The 13913-nt window shown below is 44.7% G+C and overlaps 1 protein-coding gene across 3 annotated transcripts in view; it reads right to left on the bottom strand.

Moving 5' to 3' along the window:
- Positions 1 to 13913, bottom strand: part of LOC131942398 (uncharacterized) — a 36696-nt gene that overhangs the window by 19796 nt on the left and 2987 nt on the right. For all 3 annotated transcript variants that reach the window (XM_059302246.1, XM_059302245.1, XM_059302247.1), the window contains exon 2: positions 624 to 911. In XM_059302246.1, coding sequence (XP_059158229.1) covers positions 624 to 894 — 271 coding nt within the window. In that variant the 5' untranslated portion in view covers positions 895 to 911. The remainder of the gene's footprint in view (positions 1 to 623; positions 912 to 13913) is intronic.

The following is a 13913-nucleotide window of genomic DNA, read 5'->3' as shown; positions in this document are numbered from 1 at the left end:
CAATCAGTTTTTTAAAATCATACCCCATGTCCTACCTCCCATACCCCATGTCCTACCTCCCATACCCCATGACCTACCTCCCATACTCCATGACCTACCTCCCATACTCCATGACCTACCTCCCATACTCCATGACCTACCTCCCATATCACATGTCCTACCGACCATATCCCATGACCTACCTACCATATCCCATGTCCTACCTACCATATCCCATGTCCTACCTCCCATATCCCATGTCCTACCTCCCATATCCCATGTCCTACCGACCATATCCCATGACCTACCGACCATATCCCATGACCTACCTCCCATATCCCATGTCCTACCTCCCATACCCCATGTCCTACCTCCCATACCCCATGACCTACCTCCCATACTCCATGACCTACCTCCCATACTCCATGACCTACCTCCCATACTCCATGACCTACCTCCCATACTCCATGACCTACCTCCCATACCCCATGTCCTACCGACCATATCCCATGACCTACCTCCCATATCCCATGTCCTACCTCCCATATCACATGACCTACCTCCTATATCACATGACCTACCTCCCATATCCCATGTCCTACCTCCCATATCCCATGTCCTACCTCCCATATCCCATGACCTACCTCCCATCTTCCTCCTGGTCCAGCTTGCTCTATAAATAGCCTCCTGTAGCGTGGTGTAAGTGTCCAGTGTCCGACCAAGAAAATCCCGGACGATAATCCTGGGATATTTGACCGGCTGGGCTGGACTCGAACCCTGGACGGCGGGCAGGATGCTGCTGGCTAGGGGGTCCTGGTACATGGGGGCCCGGGTCACGGGGCCGAGCCGCAGGGCCACAAACATCCGGTCACCTTTTGGTGCGGGGGGCGGGGCGCGCTGAGCTGTGCTCACCATCGTGACGTCACCAGTTACTGCAGACGACAAAATGTCTGCAGTCACACACGGACTGACATACACATACACACACACACGGACTGACACACACACACACGGACTGACACACACACACACACGGACTGACATACACATACACACACAAACACACCACATACACAAACACGGACTGACACACACCACACCACACACACGGACTGATACACACTCACACATCTCTTGAGCTGGGCAGTGGTGTGGCATTCCTCGGCGCTTGTTTGTTGACACTCCCCCCCCATGCCTCCCCCACCCCCACACCAGCAGCCCCCACCCCCCCCAACGGCACACTTATCCATAATACTAACACCAATAAATGACATGCCTATGTTACAAATTTCATTTTGTAAATGTCATTAAGATATAAATGACATTTTGACATTAATGACACCAAAGATTGAGGTCATCACACAATTCGCACGCAGTCATTTCGTTTTCTATGTCTTTGTGTGTGTGTGGGTGTGTTTGGAAGTGTGTGCACTTTTGTGACTGTGTGAGTGTGAGAGTGTATGTTCGTGTGAATGTGTTTTATGAGTGTATGTATGTATGTATGTTTGTATGTTTGTGTGTTTGATAACGCCAAGTGTTACACCCGTCAGTCACATTTATAGCACGTTGTTAGGTCAACAGATTGACAAACTGTACCCAGCGACATACAGGTGAACTAGCCTCCCCCCCCCCTCCCTAGGCTTCTGTACTGATATCTAAGATTATGATTGCTATTCTATACAAATCTCCAAGTAGGAAATTGTAAAGTATATCTTACTTTTAAATGGGCTAGTCTATAACTACCCCACACATCACACTAGTCTATAACTACCCCAATCACTAGTCTATAACTACCCCACACACTAGTCTATAACTACCCCCACACCACACTAGTCTATAACTACCCCACACCACGCTAGTCTATAACTACGCCACACATCACACTAGTCTATAACTACCCCACACACTACATTAGTCTATAACTACCCCCACACCACACTAGTCTATAACTACCCCCACACCACACTAGTCTATAACTACCCCACACACTACACTAATCTATAACTACCCCACACATCACACTAGTCTATAACTACCCCACACACTACACTAGTCTATAACTACCCCCACACCACACTAGTCTATAACTACCCCCACACCACACTAGTCTATAACTACCCCACACACTAAACTAGTCTATAACTACCACACACTACACTAGTCTATAACTACCCCACACATCACACTAGTCTATAACTACCCCACACACTACACTAGTCTATAACTACCCCACACATCACACTAGTCTATAACTACCCCACACACTACACTAGTCTATAACTACCCCACACATCACACTAGTCTATAACTACCCCACACACAACACTAGTCTATAACTACCCCCACACCACATTAGTCTATAACTACCCCCACACCACACTAGTCTATAACTACCCCCACACCACACTAGTCCCCACACCACACTAGTCTATAACTACCCCACACACTACACTAGTCTATAACTACCCCCACACTACACTAGTCTATAACTACCCCCACACCACACTAGTCTATAACTACCCCACACACTACACTAGTCTATAACTACCCCCACACTACACTAGTCTATAACTACCCCACACACTACACTAGTCTATAACTACCCACACACTAAACTAGTCTATAACTACCACACACTAGTCTATAACTACCACACACTACACTAACTTATAACAAGTACATTAAAAGCTCTCAAGATTCCACTTTCCCCTAATCCAACAACGAGCCTAAACAAACATGACTTAGTCTACCTCGGTACATAAATCTGGCCAACATAAATCTGGCCAACACTTGAGGTTGCCAGGTTGGAACCAAATATTTGGGGCCAGGATATGAAATTGTTTTTCAAAGATTTGAACTCAGACTAGCCGTGTTATTTCGGTTTAAAGTTAGTAAACTGTTTTTACATAAGTTATGACCCAGGTTTAATGTTACTAAACTTTTTTTACATAAATTATGACCCAGGTTTGAAAAACAACAATAAAAACAATTTAGCTGCTCAGAAAATATATAAAGAACAACACCCCCCCCCTACACCAAGTGTTACAGAGAGGTCACGTGATAACATTGCGTGCTGTTTAATCGCATGCTATCGCTGGCACGCATGGGGCATGTAGCAAAGGGGAGATAAGGGCCCCACAGCGAGAAAACAGCGTTATCTGCCCTTTGCTAGTTCAACCAAAATGTCCGCAATTTTGTAGCCCAGCAGTTTAAAAATTTTGATGGAAACAGTTTGAAAACAATCTGATCACCCCCCCCCCCCCCCTAAAGTCACATAAAGATGATGGAAACTATTAGAAAACACACTCTAAAATTCTAAAATTTTCAAATTTTATCATAACGCAAATCTTTTAGTTCCGTCAAAGGCCTAGATGACATTGTTAGTTTTTTGCCAATTTTCAGAAAAATCGGGTTGCATTATAGAAAAATATAAATTTAAAACCTAAATATTTATCATTTTTTGGGTCAAATTATCATTAATTTTGCATTATACATACGCCACGATTTCTATGTTGCTTTATATCTGTTTGGCAATCCCTATGCTATAAAATGTATGGGTGTATGTTTAATATTTTTTTAGCGAAATTTTCCGATGTCAGAACAGAAAGATATCTTCTCCATAACTTCATTTCCATTTTCATGTACTCGCTTCCCTTAACCCACTCTAACTGTACCCCACTCGCTTTCCTTAACCCACCCTAACTGTACCCCACTCGCTTTCCTTAACCCACCCTAACTGTACCCCCCACGCCAACTGTACCCATCCCCTTATGTGTGTGTATGTGTCTGTGTGTGTAAATGTTTGGCCCATCTGAGTGATATGTCGTGTGTGTGTGTAGTCTTGGCCCATATGTCTTGTGTGTGTATGTGTAGTCTTGGCCCATATGTCTTGTGTGTGTATGTGTAGTCTTAGCCCATATGTCTTGTGTGTGTGCGTGTGTGTGTGTGTGTAGTCTTGGCCCATATGTCTTGTGTGTGTGTGTAGTCTTGGCCCATATGTCTTGTGTGTGTGTGTGTGTGTGTAGTCTTGGCCCATATGTCTTGTGTGTGTGTGTAGTCTTGGCCCATATGTCTTGTGTGTGTGTGTGTGTGTGTAGTCTTGGCCCATATGTCTTGTGTGTGTGTGTGTGTGTGTAGTCTTGGCCCATATGTCTTGTGTGTGTGTGTGTGTAGTCTTGGCCCATATGTCTTGTGTGTGTGTAGTCTTGGCCCATATGTCTTGTGTGTGTGTGTAGTCTTGGCCCATATGTCTTGTGTGTGTGTGTGTGTGTAGTCTTGGCCCATATGTCTTGTGTGTGTGTGTAGTCTTGGCCCATATGTCTTGTGTGTGTGTGTGTGTAGTCTTGGCCCATATGTCTTGTGTGTGTGTGTGTGTGTAGTCTTGGCCCATATGTCTTGTGTGTGTGTAGTCTTGGCCCATATGTCTTGTGTGTGTGTGTGTGTAGTCTTGGCCCATATGTCTTGTGTGTGTGTGTGTGTAGTCTTGGCCCATATGTCTTGTGTGTGTGTGTGTGTAGTCTTGGCCCATATGTCTTGTGTGTGTGTAGTCTTGGCCCATATGTCTTGTGTGTGTGTGTGTGTAGTCTTGGCCCATATGTCTTGTGTGTGTGTGTAGTCTTGGCCCATATGTCTTGTGTGTGTGTGTGTGTGTAGTCTTGGCCCATATGTCTTGTGTGTGTGTGTAGTCTTGGCCCATATGTCTTGTGTGTGTGTGTAGTCTTGGCCCATATGTCTTGTGTGTGTGTGTGTGTGTAGTCTTGGCCCATATGTCTTGTGTGTGTGTGTGTGTAGTCTTGGCCCATATGTCTTGTGTGTGTGTGTGTGTAGTCTTGGCCCATATGTCTTGTGTGTGTGTGTGTGTAGTCTTGGCCCATATGTCTTGTGTGTGTGTGTGTGTAGTCTTGGCCCATATGTCTTGTGTGTGTGTGTGTGTAGTCTTGGCCCATATGTCTTGTGTGTGTGTGTGTGTGTAGTCTTGGCCCATATGTCTTGTGTGTGTGTAGTCTTGGCCCATATGTCTTGTGTGTGTGTGTAGTCTTGGCCCATATGTCTTGTGTGTGTGTGTGTGTGTAGTCTTGGCCCATATGTCTTGTGTGTGTGTGTGTGTAGTCTTGGCCCATATGTCTTGTGTGTGTGTGTGTGTAGTCTTGGCCCATATGTCTTGTGTGTGTGTGTGTGTAGTCTTGGCCCATATGTCTTGTGTGTGTGTGTGTGTAGTCTTGGCCCATATGTCTTGTGTGTGTGTGTGTGTAGTCTTGGCCCATATGTCTTGTGTGTGTGTGTGTGTAGTCTTGGCCCATATGTCTTGTGTGTGTGTTTAGTCTTGGCCCATATGTCTTGTGTGTGTGTGTGTGTAGTCTTGGCCCATATGTCTTGTGTGTGTGTGTGTGTAGTCTTGGCCCATATGTCTTGTGTGTGTGTGTGTGTAGTCTTGGCCCATATGTCTTGTGTGTGTGTAGTCTTGGCCCATATGTCTTGTGTGTGTGTGTGTGTGTGTAGTCTTGGCCCATATGTCTTTGTGTGTGTGTGTGTAGTCTTGGCCCATATGTCTTGTGTGTGTGTAGTCTTGGCCCATATGTCTTGTGTGTGTGTAGTCTTGGCCCATATGTCTTGTGTGTATGTGTGTGTAGTCTTGGCCCATATGTCTTGTGTGTGTGTAGTCTTGGCCCATATGTCTTGTGTGTGTGTGTAGTCTTGGCCCATATGTCTTGTGTGTATGTGTGTGTAGTCTTGGCCCATATGTCTTGTGTGTGTGTGTGTGTAGTCTTGGCCCATATGTCTTGTGTGTGTGTGTGTGTGTAGTCTTGGCCCATATGTCTTGTGTGTGTGTGTGTGTGTAGTCTTGGCCCATATGTCTTGTGTGTGTGTAGTCTTGGCCCATATGTCTTGTATGTGTGTGTAGTCTTGGCCCATATGTCTTGTGTGTGTGTGTGTGTAGTCTTGGCCCATATGTCTTGTGTGTGTGTGTGTGTAGTCTTGGCCCATATGTCTTGTGTGTGTGTGTGTGTAGTCTTGGCCCATATGTCTTGTGTGTGTGTGTGTGTGTAGTCTTGGCCCATATGTCTTGTGTGTGTGTGTGTGTGTAGTCTTGGCCCATATGTCTTGTGTGTGTGTAGTCTTGGCCCATATGTCTTGTATGTGTGTGTAGTCTTGGCCCATATGTCTTGTGTGTGTGTGTGTGTGTAGTCTTGGCCCATATGTCTTGTGTGTGTGTGTGTAGTCTTGGCCCATATGTCTTGTGTGTGTGTGTGTAGTCTTGGACTATATGTCTTGTGTGTGTGTGTGTGTGTGTAGTCTTGGCCCATATGTCTTGTGTGTGTGTAGTCTTGGCCCATATGTCTTGTGTGTGTGTGTGTGTAGTCTTGGCCCATATGTCTTGTGTGTGTGTGTGTGTAGTCTTGGCCCATATGTCTTGTGTGTGTGTGTAGTCTTGGCCCATATGTCTTGTGTGTGTGTGTAGTCTTGGCCCATATGTCTTGTGTGTGTGTGTAGTCTTGGCCCATATGTCTTGTGTGTGTGTGTAGTCTTGGCCCATATGTCTTGTGTGTGTGTGTAGTCTTGGCCCATATGTCTTGTGTGTGTGTGTAGTCTTGGCCCATATGTCTTGTGTGTGTGTGTGTGTGTGTGTAGTCTTGGCCCATATGTCTTGTGTGTGTGTGTGTGTGTGTAGTCTTGGCCCATATGTCTTGTGTGTGTGTGTAGTCTTGGCCCATATGTCTTGTGTGTGTGTGTAGTCTTGGCCCATATGTCTTGTGTGTGTGTGTAGTCTTGGCCCATATGTCTTGTGTGTGTGTGTGTGTGTGTAGTCTTGGCCCATATGTCTTGTTTGTGTGTGTAGTCTTGGCCCATATGTCTTGTGTGTGTGTGTGTGTGTGTAGTCTTGGCCCATATGTCTTGTGTGTGTGTGTAGTCTTGGCCCATATGTCTTGTGTGTGTGTGTGTGTGTAGTCTTGGCCCATATGTCTTGTGTGTGTGTGTGTGTGTGTGTAGTCTTGGCCCATATGTCTTGTGTGTGTGTGTGTGTGTGTGTAGTCTTGGCCCATATGTCTTGTGTGTGTGTGTAGTCTTGGCCCATATGTCTTGTGTGTGTGTGTAGTCTTGGCCCATATGTCTTGTGTGTGTGTGTAGTCTTGGCCCATATGTCTTGTGTGTGTGTGTGTGTGTAGTCTTGGCCCATATGTCTTGTGTGTGTGTGTGTGTGTGTGTAGTCTTGGCCCATATGTCTTGTGTGTGTGTAGTCTTGGCCCATATGTCTTGTGTGTGTGTGTGTGTAGTCTTGGCCCATATGTCTTGTGTGTGTGTGTAGTCTTGGCCCATATGTCTTGTGTGTGTGTGTGTGTAGTCTTGGCTCATATGTCTGGTGTGTGTGTGTGTGTAGTCTTGGCCCATATGTCTTGTGTGTGTGTGTGTGTAGTCTTGGCCCATATGTCTTGTGTGTGTGTGTGTGTGTGTGTAGTCTTGGCCCATATGTCTTGTGTGTGTGTGTGTAGTCTTGGCCCATATGTCTTGTGTGTGTGTGTGTAGTCTTGGCCTATATGTCTTGTGTGTGTGTGTGTGTGTGTAGTCTTGGCCCATATGTCTTGTGTGTGTGTGTGTGTGTGTAGTCTTGGCCCATATGTCTTGTGTGTGTGTGTGTGTGTAGTCTTGGCCCATATGTCTTGTGTGTGTGTGTGTAGTCTTGGCCTATATGTCTGGTGTGTGTGTGTAGTCTTGGCCCATATGTCTTGTGTGTGTGTGTGTGTGTAGTCTTGGCCCATATGTCGTGTGTGTGTGTGTGTGTAGTCTTGGCCCATATGTCTTGTGTGTGTGTGTGTGTGTAGTCTTGGCCCATATGTCTTGTGTGTGTGTGTGTAGTCTTGGCCCATATGTCGTGTGTGTGTGTGTGTGTAGTCTTGGCCCATATGTCTTGTGTGTGTGTGTGTGTGTAGTCTTGGCCCATATGTCTTGTGTGTGTGTGTGTGTGTAGTCTTGGCCCATATGTCTTGTGTGTGTGTGTGTGTGTGTGTAGTCTTGGCCCATATGTCTTGTGTGTGTGTAGTCTTGGCCCATATGTCTTGTGTGTGTGTGTGTGTAGTCTTGGCCCATATGTCTTGTGTGTGTGTGTGTGTAGTCTTGGCCTATATGTCTTGTGTGTGTGTGTGTGTGTGTAGTCTTGGCCCATATGTCTTGTGTGTGTGTGTAGTCTTGGTCCATATGTCTTGTATGTGTGTGTGTGTAGTCTTGGCCCATATGTCTTGTGTGTGTGTAGTCTTGGCCCATATGTCTTGTGTGTGTGTGTGTGTAGTCTTGGCCCATATGTCTTGTGTGTGTGTGTGTGTGTAATCTTGGCCCATATGTCTTGTGTGTGTGTAGTCTTGGCCCATATGTCTGGTGTGTGTGTGTGTGTAGTCTTGGCCCATATGTCTTGTGTGTGTGTGTAGTCTTGGCCCATATGTCTGGTGTGTGTGTAGTCTTGGCCCATATGTCTTGTGTGTGTGTAGTCTTGGCCCATATGTCTTGTGTGTGTGTGTGTGTAGTCTTGGCCCATATGTCTTGTGTGTGTGTGTGTGTAGTCTTGGCCCATATGTCTTGTGTGTGTGTGTGTGTGTGTAGTCTTGGCCCATATGTCTTGTGTGTGTGTGTAGTCTTGGTCCATATGTCTTGTGTGTGTGTGTGTGTGTAGTCTTGGCCCATATGTCTTGTGTGTGTGTAGTCTTGGCCCATATGTCTTGTGTGTGTGTGTGTGTAGTCTTGGCCCATATGTCTTGTGTGTGTGTGTAGTCTTGGCCCATATGTCTTGTGTGTGTGTGTAGTCTTGGCCCATATGTCTTGTGTGTGTGTGTGTGTGTAGTCTTGGCTCATATGTCTTGTGTGTGTGTGTAGTCTTGGCCCATATGTCTGGTGTGTGTGTAGTCTTGGCCCATATGTCTTGTGTGTGTGTAGTCTTGGCCCATATGTCTGGTGTGTGTGTGTGTGTAGTCTTGGCCCATATGTCTTGTGTGTGTGTGTAGTCTTGGCCCATATGTCTGGTGTGTGTGTAGTCTTGGCCCATATGTCTTGTGTGTGTGTGTAGTCTTGGCCCATATGTCGTGTGTGTGTGTGTGTGTAGTCTTGGCCCATATGTCTTGTGTGTGTGTAGTCTTGGCCCATATGTCTTGTGTGTGTGTGTGTGTGTGTAGTCTTGGCCCATATGTCTTGTGTGTGTGTGTGTGTAGTCTTGGCCCATATGTCTTGTGTGTGTGTGTGTGTGTGTAGTCTTGGCCCATATGTCTTGTGTGTGTGTGTGTGTGTAGTCTTGGCCCATATGTCTTGTGTGTGTGTGTGTAGTCTTGGCCCATATGTCTTGTGTGTGTGTGTGTAGTCTTGGCCCATATGTCTTGTGTGTGTGTGTGTGTGGTGTCTTGGCCCATATGTCTTGTGTGTGTGTAGTCTTGGCCCATATGTCTTGTGTGTGTGTGTGTGTAGTCTTGGCCCATATGTCTTGTGTGTGTGTGTAGTCTTGGCCCATATGTCTGGTGTGTGTGTAGTCTTGGCCCATATGTCTTGTGTGTGTGTAGTCTTGGCCCATATGTCTTGTGTGTGTGTGTGTGTAGTCTTGGCCCATATGTCTTGTGTGTGTGTGTGTGTAGTCTTGGCCCATATGTCTTGTGTGTGTGTGTGTGTGTGTAGTCTTGGCCCATATGTCTTGTGTGTGTGTGTAGTCTTGGTCCATATGTCTTGTATGTGTGTGTGTGTAGTCTTGGCCCATATGTCTTGTGTGTGTGTAGTCTTGGCCCATATGTCTTGTGTGTGTGTGTGTGTAGTCTTGGCCCATATGTCTTGTGTGTGTGTGTAGTCTTGGCCCATATGTCTTGTGTGTGTGTGTAGTCTTGGCCCATATGTCTTGTGTGTGTGTGTGTGTAGTCTTGGCTCATATGTCTTGTGTGTGTGTGTAGTCTTGGCCCATATGTCTGGTGTGTGTGTAGTCTTGGCCCATATGTCTTGTGTGTGTGTGTAGTCTTGGCCCATATGTCTGGTGTGTGTGTGTGTGTAGTCTTGGCCCATATGTCTTGTGTGTGTGTGTGTGTGTGTGTAGTCTTGGCCCATATGTCTTGTGTGTGTGTGTGTGTAGTCTTGGCCCATATGTCTTGTGTGTGTGTGTAGTCTTGGCCCATATGTCTGGTGTGTGTGTAGTCTTGGCCCATATGTCTTGTGTGTGTGTGTAGTCTTGGCCCATATGTCGTGTGTGTGTGTGTGTGTAGTCTTGGCCCATATGTCTTGTGTGTGTGTAGTCTTGGCCCATATGTCTTGTGTGTGTGTGTGTGTGTGTAGTCTTGGCCCATATGTCTTGTGTGTGTGTGTGTGTGTAGTCTTGGCCCATATGTCTTGTGTGTGTGTGTGTGTGTGTAGTCTTGGCCCATATGTCTTGTGTGTGTGTGTGTGTGTGTAGTCTTGGCCCATATGTCTTGTGTGTGTGTGTGTAGTCTTGGCCCATATGTCTTGTGTGTGTGTGTGTAGTCTTGGCCCATATGTCTTGTGTGTGTGTGTGTGTGGTGTCTTGGCCCATATGTCTTGTGTGTGTGTAGTCTTGGCCCATATGTCTTGTGTGTGTGTGTGTGTGGTGTCTTGGCCCATATGTCTTGTGTGTGTGTAGTCTTGGCCCATATGTCTTGTGTGTGTGTAGTCTTGGCCCATATGTCTTGTGTGTGTGTGTGTGTGGTGTCTTGGCCCATATGTCTTGTGTGTGTGTAGTCTTGGCCCATATGTCTTGTGTGTGTGTGTAGTCTTGGCCCATATGTCTTGTGTGTGTGTGTGTGTGTGGTGTCTTGGCCCATATGTCTTGTGTGTGTGTGTGTGTAGTCTTGGCCCATATGTCTTGTGTGTGTGTGTGTAGTCTTGGCCCATATGTCTTGTGTGTGTGTGTGTGTAGTCTTGGCCCATATGTCTTGTGTGTGTGTAGTCTTGGCCCATATGTCTTGTGTGTGTGTGTGTGTGTAGTCTTGGCCCATATGTCTTGTGTGTGTGTGTGTGTGTGTAGTCTTGGCCCATATGTCTTGTGTGTGTGTGTGTGTGTAGTCTTGGCCCATATGTCTTGTGTGTGTGTGTGTAGTCTTGGCCTATATGTCTTGTGTGTGTGTGTGTGTGTGTAGTCTTGGCCCATATGTCTTGTGTGTGTGTGTGTGTGTGTAGTCTTGGCCCATATGTCTTGTGTGTGTGTGTGTGTGTAGTCTTGGCCCATATGTCTTGTGTGTGTGTGTGTAGTCTTGGCCTATATGTCTGGTGTGTGTGTGTAGTCTTGGCCCATATGTCTTGTGTGTGTGTGTGTGTGTGTGTAGTCTTGGCCCATATGTCGTGTGTGTGTGTGTGTGTAGTCTTGGCCCATATGTCTTGTGTGTGTGTGTGTAGTCTTGGCCCATATGTCTTGTGTGTGTGTGTGTAGTCTTGGCCCATATGTCTTGTGTGTGTGTGTGTGTAGTCTTGGCCCATATGTCGTGTGTGTGTGTGTGTGTAGTCTTGGCCCATATGTCTTGTGTGTGTGTAGTCTTGGCCCATATGTCTTGTGTGTGTGTGTGTGTAGTCTTGGCCTATATGTCTTGTGTGTGTGTGTGTGTAGTCTTGGCCTATATGTCTTGTGTGTGTGTGTGTGTGTAGTCTTGGCCCATATGTCTTGTGTGTGTGTGTAGTCTTGGTCCATATGTCTTGTGTGTGTGTGTTTAGTCTTGGCCCATATGTCTTGTGTGTGTGTGTGTGTGTGTAGTCTTGGCCCATATGTCTGGTGTGTGTGTGTGTGTGTGTGTAGTCTTGGCCCATATGTCTGGTGTGTGTGTGTGTGTAGTCTTGGCCCATATGTCTTGTGTGTGTTTAGTCTTGGCCCATATGTCTTGTGTGTGTGTGTGTGTGTGTGTAGTCTTGGCCCATATGTCTGGTGTGTGTGTGTGTGTGTGTGTGTAGTCTTGGCCCATATGTCTGGTGTGTGTGTGTAATCTTGGTTCAAATGTCTTGTGTGTGTGTAGTCTTGGCCCATATGTCTTGTGTGTGTGTGTGTGTAGTCTTGGCCCATATGTCTTGTGTGTGTGTAAAGGTTTGGCCCATATGTCTTGTGTGTGTGTAAAGGTTTGGCCCATATGTCTTGTGTGTGTATAAAGGTTTGGCCCATCTGAGTGATATATCTTGTGTGTGTAGTCTTGGCCCATATGTCTTGTGTCTTGTAGTCCCTATAACACATCTTCACCCTCCAGTTATGTCGACCATGCAGAACATACTCAGACGAAATAAAAAGTAATCGCAATTCCTGTAAGGAAATTGCGCTAAAAAATAAAGCTAGATGAATTTAATAACAGGCATTTTATTTTAATTTTTTCTCGATAATAAGACACTGTATTTGGATGTTGTTGTCTGATCAAGGGTGTGGGGGATATGTGCTGGGGTGGGGGTGTGTATGATATGTTCGGGGGTGGGGTGTGTATGATATATGGGGGGGGATGTATAATTGGGGGGGGGGGGCTTTGTTCAAACGGTTGCTAACTAACACATTAGCTGCTGTAACAGATACCCTTTAGATTTTGTTGGTTGACAATTAAATGTTTGCAATTTGTGTGTGTGTGTGTGTGTGTCTTAGACAAGTAATTTTTGCGCCATTTTGTCTTTTTTAAAATTATTATTTTCATCATCGGCTTGAGGACTGATACAGATTTACAAAAAGAATACCTTTCTGACGAATAGTTTAATTATAGTTTTACAAAAATAATACCTTTCTGGCGAATACTTTCATTATAGATTTACAAAAATAATACCTTTCTGACGAATACTTTCATTATAGATTTACAAAAAGAATACCTTTCTGACGAATACTTTCATTCACAATTCTTAACTATACTTCAGACAGAGCGTCCACATTGGAATATGATCAGTCTTTTAATATTTATAATATTTTTCTTTACTCCCAAATTTAGTTCAGCTCTAGTTATAAGACCATACCCCCCTCAATCCAACCCACCGAAAAAAAAATTCCTCTACTTAACAAAGCGTTGAATAACCATTGAAATACACTTGCAATTTCAGGTTAAAAAATAAAATTGAAATTAGACGGTTTGTATTATGTAGGCCATTAGTTAACCATCTTAAATGAAGGAAAGTACATGTCAAAAAAGAAAAATATTACTGTTGTTAATCTGTATCATCCCTTATATAAATTTTTTTTGTGTCTTGTAAATATATTTGGTTATGAAAATGTTCCAATGCATTAAAAATAAAATAAACTTACATTTAATAAAAAATTAATTATTTAGAAAAGCTAAAGGTTTGCAATGATTTAGATTTTGTGTCAAAATAGGTATTTAAAATTTTTGGTATAAACAATAGAAAATAAAAATACATAATTACAAGTACTCATTTTTAATATCATAATAAATATACAAAATTCAATTATGTGTCGTCATCTGCAGTTTAACTGTTTAATTGACTTTTGGATAGATTATCTCCCTTAACTGTATCAACAGGCCGTTTTCACTTAACTCTTAAGTTTTAATTCCTACGCGTCAAAGTTACAATCAAAACTTCAAAAAATGTCAGATCTATATTTGTCTAAAGAAACATAAAAACGTATTATTATAGTTTTTAAAACTGTTTTTCTACTACTAATCGTTGTATCGGAAGGTATTTCCTTCAGCACGATCAAGTATCACGTATCAACATATGCGCCATACAGGCCGTTGAATCGGCCTGCTCTGGATTTGTTTCCATTGCCTTTGTTTTTACCAAAAAAAACCAACAAAAAACAAACTACAAGGCTGCAGTTGTTTGAATGTGGAGTGGGTGGTTGCTGTCCCCAGCTAACGAGCCACATCTGCCCGAGTGTCCCCAGCTAACGAGCCTCATCTGCCCGAGTGTCCCCAGCTAACGAGCCTCATCTGCCCGAGTGTCCCCAGCTAACGAGCCTCATCTGCCCGAGTGTCCCCAGCTAACGAGCCTCATCT

This window comes from Physella acuta, unplaced genomic scaffold (genome assembly GCF_028476545.2).
Source record: "Physella acuta isolate Inbredline_101_S28 unplaced genomic scaffold, ASM2847654v3 ptg000405l, whole genome shotgun sequence".
Lineage (NCBI taxonomy): Eukaryota > Metazoa > Mollusca > Gastropoda > Physidae > Physella > Physella acuta.
The sequence above is the reverse complement of the archived record's forward strand: the minus strand, read 5'-3'. Positions and strand labels throughout refer to the sequence as shown.